Source organism: Vulpes lagopus, chromosome 7 (assembly GCF_018345385.1).
Source record: "Vulpes lagopus strain Blue_001 chromosome 7, ASM1834538v1, whole genome shotgun sequence".
NCBI lineage: Eukaryota > Metazoa > Chordata > Mammalia > Carnivora > Canidae > Vulpes > Vulpes lagopus.
Window position 1 is genome coordinate 25,268,532 of NC_054830.1, and position 13,381 is coordinate 25,281,912.

The 13,381-nt window shown below is 34.8% G+C and overlaps 1 protein-coding gene across 1 annotated transcript in view; it reads right to left on the reverse strand.

The window, feature by feature from the left end:
- Positions 1-13,381, reverse strand: part of DNAH12 (dynein axonemal heavy chain 12) — a 215,192-nt gene that overhangs the window by 166,995 nt on the left and 34,816 nt on the right. Inside the window, exons 14-17 of the mRNA XM_041762972.1 lie at positions 11,562-11,687; positions 10,267-10,401; positions 9,742-9,935; positions 8,988-9,231 (exon numbers count right to left, since the gene is read on the reverse strand). Of these exons, the coding sequence (XP_041618906.1) occupies positions 8,988-9,231; positions 9,742-9,935; positions 10,267-10,401; positions 11,562-11,687 (699 nt within the window). The remainder of the gene's footprint in view (positions 1-8,987; positions 9,232-9,741; positions 9,936-10,266; positions 10,402-11,561; positions 11,688-13,381) is intronic.

Genomic DNA, 13,381 nt, shown 5'->3' on the forward strand with positions numbered 1-13,381 from the left:
ACTACAGTCATTTCCAAGACATGGATGAGTTTTAGAAACATAATGTTGAGTGAAAAAAAAAATCAAGTCACATAAGACTACATATAGATGATATATTTTTTTATAAATTGTTACATACAAATGTGAAGAAAAATTTATGACACAGTTATCTTCAAGAAGGATTAAGGGGGGCAGCCCGGGTGGCTCAGCGGTTTAGCACCGCTGTCAGCCCAGGGCCTGATCCTGGAGACCTGGGATCGAGTCCCACATTGGGCTCCCTGCATGGAGCCTGCTTTTTCCTCTGCCTCTCACTCTTTCTCTCTGTATCTCTTATGAATAAATAAATAAAATCTTAAAAAAAAAAAAGAAGGATTAAGGGGCTTAAAAGAGGGAAGGATTACATGGAGTGAAGCAAGAGTATTGATTATTTTTAAAAATCTTTTAATTTTAAAGAATAGGGAAGGGTTCGTGGGTGTTTATTTATAGCTTACATATATGTTACATATATTCTTCAAGTATTAGATAACAAAAATGTATTAGCAAAGAGAGATAAAGAACATTTATCTTTTCCCAATCCAATTCAAAGACCAACAAAATCATACTTATTACACTCTGGTCACCTCCTTAGTAAAGATTTATCTATTTTCCAAATGACAAAATCAATTGCTCCATGCCCTTTTCTTTCAGAGGACACTGCTATCCTCTACCTATGAATTTTTTCATTCTGCTTTATTTACAACCAGTTGTTTACAACCATTTCTCTTGCTATATTGTGTTCTCTCTGAGGGGCAAAAGGCAATTTGTGTGATCTGGACAACAAAAATGCTGTAATTTAGTTAGAAGACTCTAATGTCGGGATCCCTGGGTGGTGCAGTGGTTTGGCGCCTGCCTTTGGCCCAGGGCGCAATCCTGGAGACGCGGGATCGAATCCCACATCAGGCTCCCGGTGCATGGAGCCTGCTTCTCCCTCCGCCTGTGTCTCTGCCTCTCTCTCTCTCTGTGACTATCATAAATAAATAAAAATTAAAAAAAAAAAAAGAAGACTCTAATGTCAATATCCAAGTCACTAGTTATGTGGAAAAAAAATCTTTTTTAAGACATTTAGATTGGAAATAAAAACATAAAACTCTCTATTTACTGATTATGTAATCTTATATAGAGAAAATTCTAAGGAACTCATTTATTTTTTTTAAAGTAATCTCTATATCCAATGTGGGGCTTGAACTTATAACCCTGACATCAAGAGTTGCATACTCCACTGACTGGGTCAGCCAGGTGCTCCACTAAGGAATTCATTTAAAAACTGTTAAAACTAATAAATGAGTTCAGTAAGGTTGCAGGATATAAGATCACTATACAAAAATTAATTGTATTTCTACAAACTAACAATAAACAACTCAAAACCAAAATTAAGGGGAAAAATCTCATGTATGATAGCATAAAGAAATATAAAATACGTAGGAGTAAGTTTAATAAAATAATTGCAAAACTTGTAGACTAAAAATTACAAATAATTGCCAAAAGAAATTAAAGAAGACGAAATAAATGTAAAAATATCTCATGCTCATACACTGGAAGAATTAATATTAAGATGACAATATTTCCCAAATCAATTTAAAGATTCAATGCAATCCCAGCTTCCTTTTTTTCGAGGTTCAAAATGTATTTTAATAAGTTGATGCTGCATTATTGCTTCACTTCTCAGAAAAGTTCTGAAGAGTATCAGGGACAAATAAAATATGGTACAAGTAAAAAATGCACAGCATAACTATCTAAGATTAGGCACAGCTAAGGGCTACTGGCCTACATTTAGCATACAAAAACACTGTTCCCAAGTTTGTATTAGGGCTATCAAGAAAAGCTGTGAACAGCAATATCATAGCCATGAAGGAGCCATTCCTGGGTTGTCCTTATCCAAGGAAAGGTGGAGGAGACTAAATGGAAATCTCTAAGAGATTTCATTATGTCTTCCTTAGTAATTATTCATGGATTAGGCAATCTTTTTTTAGATATGACATCAAAAGCATAAGCAACAAAAGAAAAAATAGATAAATGAGACATCATCAGAATTTAAAACTTTTGTGCTTCAAAACATACCATCAAAAAAATTAAAAGACAATCCACAGAAGAAATGGGAGAAAAAAATCTTCATATATAGATACATATTTTTTTGAGAGAGAGCACACACACTCACAAGTGGTGGGGGACAGGTAGAGGGAGAGAGAGAGAATCTTCACACCCAGCATGGAGCCTGACAGAGGGCTGAATCTCAGGACCCTGAGCCCATAACCTAAGCCAAAATCAGGAGTCTGGTGCTTAACCAACTAAGCCACCCAAGTGCCCTGGAGAAAAACTTTTAAATCACATATTTAATAAAGGACTTGTGTATACAATATAAAAAATTATAATTTAATATTAAGAGACAATCCAATTTAAAAATGAGCAAAGGATTTATTTTTTTAAGATTTTATTTATTCATGAAAGAGACACAGAAAGAGAGAGGCAGAGACAAAGGCAGAGGGAGAAGTAGGCTCCATGCAGGGAGCTGGATGTAGGACTCGATCCCGGGTCTCCAGGATCAGGCCCTGGACTGAAGGCAATGCTAAACCGCTGAGCCACCCGGGCTGCCCCTGAGCAAAGGATTTAAACAGATATTTCTCCAAAGAAAATATATAAATGGCCAATAAGCACACGAAAAGATGCTCAATACTATTAGTCATTAGGTAAATATAAATCAAAACCACACTGAGATACCACTTCATACTCATTGGGATGGCTATACTAAAAAAGACAGACAATAACAAGTGCTATTGTCAACAAGTGTTGACAAGAATGTGAACAAATTGGAACCCCTGTGCATTGCTGGTAGGAATGTAAAACAGCGCAGCTACTTTGGAAAAAAGTCTGGCAGTTCCTCAAAAAGTTAAACGTAGAATCACCATGTATCCCTGCAATTCCACTCCTAAGTACATACCCCAGAGAAGGAAACATATGTCCACACAAAAACTTGTGCCTAAATATTCATAGCAGCATTACTCATAAGAGCTAACAAGTAAAAACAATGTAATGTCCATCAAGAGATTAATGGATAAACAAAATGTGACATATCCATACAATTGAGTATCATCCATCAATAAAGAAGAATGAAGTATTATATATATTGCAACATTGAAAACATACGCTAAGTGAAAGAAGCCAGTTGCAAGGGCCACATACAATATGATTCCACTTATATGAAATGTTTAGAATGGATAAATCCATAGAGACAGAAAGTAGATTAGTACTGCCATGATCTAGGAGGAGGAGGAGGAAATGGGGAGTGACCATTAATATTAATAGTTAAGGGCTTACTTTCTGGAGTGATGATGTTCTAAAATTAGATAGTGGTGATAGTTGCAAAACTCTGTGAATATTCTAAGTCACTGAACTGCATGCTTTAAATAAATAAAATATTTTCTTTTTAAAAGGAATAGGGAAGATAAAACTTCCCCATTTTGTTTTATAAGATCAGTATAATCCTGATACGAAAACCTGACAAAGATATTACAAGAAAATTAATTAAGATCAATATCCCTCCCTCCTCAAGAATCCTCAATAAAGTGTTGTCAAATAATAAACTATGAAAGTACTAGAAGAAAACATTAGCTTGGAATGAGGAAAGCATTTCTAGCTACAATTTAAAATTCAGTAGACAAAGGAAAAGAATGGGGGTGCCTGGCTGGCTCAGTTGATGGGGCATATGACTCTCAATCCCAGGATGGTGAGTTCAAACCCCATGTTGGGCATAAAGATTACCTAATTTATTTTTTAAAAAAGGAAAAGAATGATAACTACATAAAATTTTAAAACTTCCTTTTCCATTTACTTTGGAATAATAAATCTAAATTCAAATAAAAACATAAATAGGCTTCTGCAAGGAGACGCCTGGGTGGCTTAGTTGGTTAAGCACCCAATTCTTGGTTTCAGCTTAGGTCATGATTTCAGGGTCATGATCTCAAGATTGTGAGATTCAGGCCTCTGCACTTAGCAGGGAGCCTACTTGAGATTCTTTCTCTCTCCTTCTCCCCACTTTGTCCCTCCCCTCTGCCCCTCTCCTTGCTCACACTTTCTCTCTCTCAAATAAATAAATATATAAATACATAAATAAATAAAATATTTTTAAAAAAAAGACTTCTGCAAGGCAAGAGCCATGATAAAGTCAAAAAACAAATAACAAATATTTGCAAAACACATCATAGGCAAAACCTAATATCTCTTATACATGTTATATATATCTATAATATAATGCCCTAGGAAATTAATGTCCTAGAGATATTAATATAATTAATATTAATAGACATATAAATAATATTTATATATTATGTCCTAGAAATCAGTAAGAAAAAGACCAATAATTCAATAGACAAATAGACAATGTTAAGACCAAACAGTTCACAAAGAAATACAAAACATTTTTAAATATATAAAAATATGCTTAACACTTTATGTAATAAGAGAAACGAAAATTCTCTTAGCAGATTAGTAAAAACCCAAGTTTGAGGATATTCTCTTGTTGAAGGTGGTGAAACCTTAAATAGATTTAGCTCCTATGCAAGGTAATTTGACTATAGATTTTAATCTAGCATACTCTTCTGGAGTTTACCTTGAAGTTGCACTTTTACACGCACACCTACACCAATATATAACATTATATAGAGAAAATTCTAAGGAACTCATTTATTTTTTTTAAAGTAATCTCTATATCCAATGTGGGGCTTGAACTTATAACCCTGACATCAAGAGTTGCATACTCCACTGACTGGGTCAGCCAGGTGCTCCACTAAGGAATTCATTTAAAAACTGTTAAAACTAATAAATGAGTTCAGTAAGGTTGCAGGATATAAGATCACTATACAAAAATTAATTGTATTTCTACAAACTAACAATAAACAACTCAAAACCAAAATTAAGGGGAAAAATCTCATGTATGATAGCATAAAGAAATATAAAATACGTAGGAGTAAGTTTAATAAAATAATTGCAAAACTTGTAGACTAAAAATTACAAATAATTGCCAAAAGAAATTAAAGAAGACGAAATAAATGTAAAAATATCTCATGCTCATACACTGGAAGAATTAATATTAAGATGACAATATTTCCCAAATCAATTTAAAGATTCAATGCAATCCCAGCTTCCTTTTTTTCGAGGTTCAAAATGTATTTTAATAAGTTGATGCTGCATTATTGCTTCACTTCTCAGAAAAGTTCTGAAGAGTATCAGGGACAAATAAAATATGGTACAAGTAAAAAATGCACAGCATAACTATCTAAGATTAGGCACAGCTAAGGGCTACTGGCCTACATTTAGCATACAAAAACACTGTTCCCAAGTTTGTATTAGGGCTATCAAGAAAAGCTGTGAACAGCAATATCATAGCCATGAAGGAGCCATTCCTGGGTTGTCCTTATCCAAGGAAAGGTGGAGGAGACTAAATGGAAATCTCTAAGAGATTTCATTATGTCTTCCTTAGTAATTATTCATGGATTAGGCAATCTTTTTTTAGATATGACATCAAAAGCATAAGCAACAAAAGAAAAAATAGATAAATGAGACATCATCAGAATTTAAAACTTTTGTGCTTCAAAACATACCATCAAAAAAATTAAAAGACAATCCACAGAAGAAATGGGAGAAAAAAATCTTCATATATAGATACATATTTTTTTGAGAGAGAGCACACACACTCACAAGTGGTGGGGGACAGGTAGAGGGAGAGAGAGAGAATCTTCACACCCAGCATGGAGCCTGACAGAGGGCTGAATCTCAGGACCCTGAGCCCATAACCTAAGCCAAAATCAGGAGTCTGGTGCTTAACCAACTAAGCCACCCAAGTGCCCTGGAGAAAAACTTTTAAATCACATATTTAATAAAGGACTTGTGTATACAATATAAAAAATTATAATTTAATATTAAGAGACAATCCAATTTAAAAATGAGCAAAGGATTTATTTTTTTAAGATTTTATTTATTCATGAAAGAGACACAGAAAGAGAGAGGCAGAGACAAAGGCAGAGGGAGAAGTAGGCTCCATGCAGGGAGCTGGATGTAGGACTCGATCCCGGGTCTCCAGGATCAGGCCCTGGACTGAAGGCAATGCTAAACCGCTGAGCCACCCGGGCTGCCCCTGAGCAAAGGATTTAAACAGATATTTCTCCAAAGAAAATATATAAATGGCCAATAAGCACACGAAAAGATGCTCAATACTATTAGTCATTAGGTAAATATAAATCAAAACCACACTGAGATACCACTTCATACTCATTGGGATGGCTATACTAAAAAAGACAGACAATAACAAGTGCTATTGTCAACAAGTGTTGACAAGAATGTGAACAAATTGGAACCCCTGTGCATTGCTGGTAGGAATGTAAAACAGCGCAGCTACTTTGGAAAAAAGTCTGGCAGTTCCTCAAAAAGTTAAACGTAGAATCACCATGTATCCCTGCAATTCCACTCCTAAGTACATACCCCAGAGAAGGAAACATATGTCCACACAAAAACTTGTGCCTAAATATTCATAGCAGCATTACTCATAAGAGCTAACAAGTAAAAACAATGTAATGTCCATCAAGAGATTAATGGATAAACAAAATGTGACATATCCATACAATTGAGTATCATCCATCAATAAAGAAGAATGAAGTATTATATATATTGCAACATTGAAAACATACGCTAAGTGAAAGAAGCCAGTTGCAAGGGCCACATACAATATGATTCCACTTATATGAAATGTTTAGAATGGATAAATCCATAGAGACAGAAAGTAGATTAGTACTGCCATGATCTAGGAGGAGGAGGAGGAAATGGGGAGTGACCATTAATATTAATAGTTAAGGGCTTACTTTCTGGAGTGATGATGTTCTAAAATTAGATAGTGGTGATAGTTGCAAAACTCTGTGAATATTCTAAGTCACTGAACTGCATGCTTTAAATAAATAAAATATTTTCTTTTTAAAAGGAATAGGGAAGATAAAACTTCCCCATTTTGTTTTATAAGATCAGTATAATCCTGATACGAAAACCTGACAAAGATATTACAAGAAAATTAATTAAGATCAATATCCCTCCCTCCTCAAGAATCCTCAATAAAGTGTTGTCAAATAATAAACTATGAAAGTACTAGAAGAAAACATTAGCTTGGAATGAGGAAAGCATTTCTAGCTACAATTTAAAATTCAGTAGACAAAGGAAAAGAATGGGGGTGCCTGGCTGGCTCAGTTGATGGGGCATATGACTCTCAATCCCAGGATGGTGAGTTCAAACCCCATGTTGGGCATAAAGATTACCTAATTTATTTTTTAAAAAAGGAAAAGAATGATAACTACATAAAATTTTAAAACTTCCTTTTCCATTTACTTTGGAATAATAAATCTAAATTCAAATAAAAACATAAATAGGCTTCTGCAAGGAGACGCCTGGGTGGCTTAGTTGGTTAAGCACCCAATTCTTGGTTTCAGCTTAGGTCATGATTTCAGGGTCATGATCTCAAGATTGTGAGATTCAGGCCTCTGCACTTAGCAGGGAGCCTACTTGAGATTCTTTCTCTCTCCTTCTCCCCACTTTGTCCCTCCCCTCTGCCCCTCTCCTTGCTCACACTTTCTCTCTCTCAAATAAATAAATATATAAATACATAAATAAATAAAATATTTTTAAAAAAAAGACTTCTGCAAGGCAAGAGCCATGATAAAGTCAAAAAACAAATAACAAATATTTGCAAAACACATCATAGGCAAAACCTAATATCTCTTATACATGTTATATATATCTATAATATAATGCCCTAGGAAATTAATGTCCTAGAGATATTAATATAATTAATATTAATAGACATATAAATAATATTTATATATTATGTCCTAGAAATCAGTAAGAAAAAGACCAATAATTCAATAGACAAATAGACAATGTTAAGACCAAACAGTTCACAAAGAAATACAAAACATTTTTAAATATATAAAAATATGCTTAACACTTTATGTAATAAGAGAAACGAAAATTCTCTTAGCAGATTAGTAAAAACCCAAGTTTGAGGATATTCTCTTGTTGAAGGTGGTGAAACCTTAAATAGATTTAGCTCCTATGCAAGGTAATTTGACTATAGATTTTAATCTAGCATACTCTTCTGGAGTTTACCTTGAAGTTGCACTTTTACACGCACACCTACACCAATATATAACATTATATAGATGCAAAAAAAAAAAAAGAGAAAAAGTTGATAATATGAGGAGAAAAGTCTCCAAGATAAAGTAATCAAAACAAAGGAAGAAAATAATACATGTAGTACACTATATTTTATGTAGAAAGATGGAAGAATAAGAATTCATATTCACATTGTTATACGTGCAACAAAACTCTGGGAGTATATACATGAAAGTCATAACATTGATAACCTGAGTTATACAGGTAAGAAACAATGCTCAAGATCCCATCTGAGTTTGCGCTATGCGCATGCAGACAGTGGAAACTTGTCACTACACCTGGAATCACTGCCACTGCTGCCTAGGGAAGCTGGAGGCCTTATTAACTGTCATAACACCAGTTTTTATCCTCTCATAAAAATGACTGAAGCCTGGGAGGCTAAATATCTTGCCCAAGATATGCCACTACCAAGCACAGAATTGTGATACAAACCTAAGTGTGTGATTTTAAAGCTTTTGCAACTGATACCCTGTCTTGCTGCCCTTGGATAGGCTGACTGGTCTGCACTAGTAATTTTTCATCCTCTTTATATCATTGTATCTGGTCATTCTAGTCTTTGCTATTTGTCATCCATTGTTTGACAAAGGGATTGATTTAAATGATTTCGTCAGAAAAAAATGAAGCATGGATTTAGTAATAGATCTAGTTTTCCAGACTTAGCTTTAGTTTTGCTTCCAAATCGTTCTTTTTCTCTTCATTAGCACTGGATGATGTGTAATAGCTCCTACCAGAGCTTCATAAAATGTCATTAAATGTGTTCATACCTTAAAAACTTTTATCTGCTCCATTACTGTAGAGCACATAGTAATAGTGGGATTCTCTTTTGGTTCTTCTTCAATTCTTTCTTCTCCCAGAGATCGCCTTTTTGCTGCCTTTCTTTTTTCTTGTAATTCCTTCTTTTGCTTCATTTGGAAAAATTTCAGTGTCTTAAAAATTTCTCGGGAAAATTCATCCACATCGGCTTCCATACTTTCCCCATTGAGGTCCAAAAACCCTCCATCCATCCACCTGAATTGAAAGACAAAATATTAAACTCAGAAACTTCTGGAGTGCAGAGGGGAACTTAGAAATTCTTTAGGCTAGATTTATTTTAAAAGAGAAGCAACTGCAGGTAAGAGCACTTTAATAGTTTTTCTTAATCACAACAGGTAGAGCTACCATCAGCTGATGGTAGAGAGATAAGTAAGATTAACATCATCACAGCCATGCTGCATATGCTAACAAATGTCTCAAACTGTAAGTGAACGACTGAGCAGCCAAATGAAATGCAGATTTAACTCCAAAAACATTAGTCAAATTCATTAATTGCATATCACTTTAGTATCAGACTTCAGTAAGGTTAGGTGCTATCTTAGCAACAGTTGACATTTCTTCTGCATGACACTTGATTCTCTCTCTTTCAAGTGGATGAAGAAGTCCTACTTTTAAACACTTAGCCAACAACATCAAAAATCACTATACATTTTACATGTCTTTTTACATCATTTGTTCAATTTGTATTATATTACCAGAAATTACCGTTTTTCTGTTCGTTGCCACTTCAGAACAAGATTAAAAAACTTCTGATAGGGTTCAATGTTCACTTTTAATTTATCCAGTTCAGGATATTTTGTCAATTCCCATTTGAAAAGTTCCTCTTCTTTATTAATAAACTGAACTGCTTCTTCGGATTCCTGAATACGTTTTTGTAGTTGCCTTACATCTGCCACATACTGAAAGCAAATAACGTTTTGTCTCAAGAAATATCCAAGTAATGTTATAAAAATATGATATTATGAGACTGCATAAGCTATGTCCTTGCATTTACATTGCAATTTTAAGTATCAACTTCCCAGTATTACTATGATATAGAGCAAAAGGTATGGTTCTATTTTACAGAGAGAAAACTAAGTCAGAAGGAAGATCACATAAATAGTATCAGTTCCAGGACTAAAAGTCAGACCCCTCTTTGCCATAGGAAACATTTGTTTTTCCACATATTTAAACGTTTGCAAACATGTCTTGTACTAATCTACAGGCCTGTTATAGCTGCTTTTATCACACCTGTTGCATGTGGTCCAATTCTGCAAATTCTGTAAACTCTTCCATGCGCCGTGATTCCTTTTCTATTTCCAAAATCAGTTTCTCTCTCTTGGCCATTAGCTCATTTTCTTTTTTATGTTTAGCATTCTCAATGAGCTTTTTAAGAGACAATTTGATCAAGTTAATTATTTTGTTACAAAGGAAACTTATCAAATCAGAAATCTGAATGCTTTGTATAGTAATAAAAAAACACCACAGAAGTAAAAATGAGTAGAAAAATGAAACACCAACTAATATAAAAATGTAAATAATAATAAACCACTAGCTCTCTGAAGTGACTGCAACAATTCTTATATATTAATTAGATACTTTATTTAACAAATGCTGGGAATAACGGTAGAAGCTCCCATTTTTGAGCACATATCATGTGTCAAAAACTACCCAATACTTTACCTACATTAGCACAGTTATTATTACTATCATTATTCTCAGTTCAGAGATGAAACCATTTAGGCTTATAGAAATCAAGAGATATGTCCAATGTCACAAAGTCATAAAAGCCAAAATCTGCATCAGAACTTTGGTTTATGGGCAGCCCGGATGGCTCAGTGGTTTAGCGCCTTCAGCCCAGGGCCTGATCCTGGAAACCAGGGATTGAGACCTGCATGGGGCTCCCCGCCGCATGGAGCCTGCTTCTCCCTCTGCCTGTGTCTCTGCCTCTCTCGCTCAATCTGTGTCTCTCATGAATGAATGAATGAATGAATGAATGAATGAATGAATAAATAAATAAATCCTTTTTTTAAAAAAAAGAACTTAGGTTTATCTAAATTAAGTCCATGCTTTTCATTACTATACCATCTCACTTCCCACTTTAGAAGAGGTTTGTTTATACTAGAACTTTTCCAAAATCTAAAGTATATTCAGTCTGATATAAAATTCTGAATCTGCTACTTCTTTTCTCTTTGATACTGGGCCAGTTATTTAACTTCTCAGAGATTCACTTTTCTTATCTATGAAATGGGGGAAATAGGAGCACTTGGGATTTTTGCAAGTATTAAAAAAATTACTAAATGGAAAATACTTAAGGCAGTGCTTACTGTTATTATCAATCTATAATAGCTCTGACCTCTTTAATGTCAGTCCCACTTCTTACCAGATCCTGTATTAAGCCTAACAGCCTGTCCTAAGCTTGCAGAGCTATAAATGTTGCTAGCTCCAAACTCATATTGACACATAAAGTTAGCTTTTAAAGGTATATCAAATAAATGTGCTTAAAATATCAGAATACAAAAATATAAACTGAGAAAGATATTTACCTCATCATTTTCATCAAAGATGGGATTAATTTTCCAAGGCCACATAAGGACAGCTGAATTTAAAGCTAAGTCTTCTTGAGAAAATAGGAAAACATCTAAAAAGTAACTCATTCGGCGTTTGGATTCCTACAAAAAAAGCTCCAGATATAATACATCATCTAGAAAAACCAAGGCATTATGGAATACAGAAGAGCCAATGATTTCTAAAACTCTAAATAAGGTTTTGGAAACATGTCATGTTTATGAGGACAGAACCAAAACATTCACTATTTGTAATTTATATGATGGTATATGTAGACATGCAAAAAACTCTTCAGATAAACTATTAAAATGAAGAGAAATAAAAATACACAACATTTTTACTTTCTTAATGATTTATGTATTTGTTTTAAAGAGAGAAAAAGCACACACATGAGTGGGGAGACGGGGGTAAAGGGAGAGGGAAGGAAACCCTCTAGCAGACTCCCTGCTGAGCACAGAGCCTGATCATGCAGGATCCTAGATCATGACCTGAGTCAAAATCAAGAGACACCGCATCATTTCCATCAGGGAAATACAAATCAAAACCCACAATGAGATACCACCTCACACCAGTGATAATGGTGAAAATTAACAAGGCTGGAAACAACAAATGTTGGAGAGGATGTGGAGAAAGGGGAACCCTCTTGCACTGTGGGTGGGAATGTGAACTGGCACAGCCACTCTGGAAAACAGTGTGGAGATTCCTCAAAGAGTTAAAAATAGAACTTCCCTATAACCCAACAATTGCACTGCTGGGGATTTACCCCAAAGATACAGATGCAGTGAAATGGCAGGACACCTGCACCCCAATGTTTATAGCAGCAATGTCCACAATAGCCAAACTGTGGAAGGAGCCTCAGTGTCCATAGAAAGATGAATGGATAAAGAAGCTGTGGTCTATATATACAATGGAATATTACTCAGCCATCAGAAACGACGAACACTCACCATTTGCTTCAACATAGATAGAACTGGAGGGTTCTGAGTTCTATTATGCTGAGTGAAGTAAGTCAACTGGAGAAGGACAAATGTATGGTTTCATTTATTTGGGGAATATAAAAAATAGTGAAAGGGAATAAAGGGGAAAGGGAGTGGGAAATATCAGTGAGGGTGACAGAACATGAGAGACTCCTAACTCTGGGAAACAAACAAGAGGTAGTGGAAGGGTAGGTGGGGGGGGTGGGGTTGGGGTGACTGGGTGACGGGCACTGAGGGGGGAACTTGATGGGATGAGCACTGGGTGTTATACTGTATGTTGACAAATCGAACTCCAATAAAAAATATATTAAAAGAATAATAAATAAAAATAAAAATATTTTTAAAAATCAAGAGACAGCAGTTTAACTGACTGAGCCATCCATACACCCCAAAATATAACATTTTTAAAATTAAGGTTTTTAAAGAAAAAAGAAGTTTCTTTTTTTTTAACTTTTTAAAAAGATTTTATTTATTTATTCATGAGAGACACAGAGAGAGAGACAGAGGCAGAGACACAGGCAGAGGGAGAAGCAGGCTCCATGCAGGGAGCCTGACATGGGACTCGATCCCAGGTTTCCAGGATCATACCCTGGGCTGAAGGCAATGCCAAACCATTGGGCCATCAGGGCTGCCCAGAAAAAAGAAATTTCAAAAATTAATTAAAAATTCAGTGATAGCTATTTATTTATACATAGCAATAAATTTTATGTTATAAAATTTTATTATAGCCCAAGGTATAAAATAAATACCCATAAGTCCATAGTGATAAATAAGTAATTGAGTAAATTATAAGAGGAGGAGAAGACAAATCTCTCATGCAG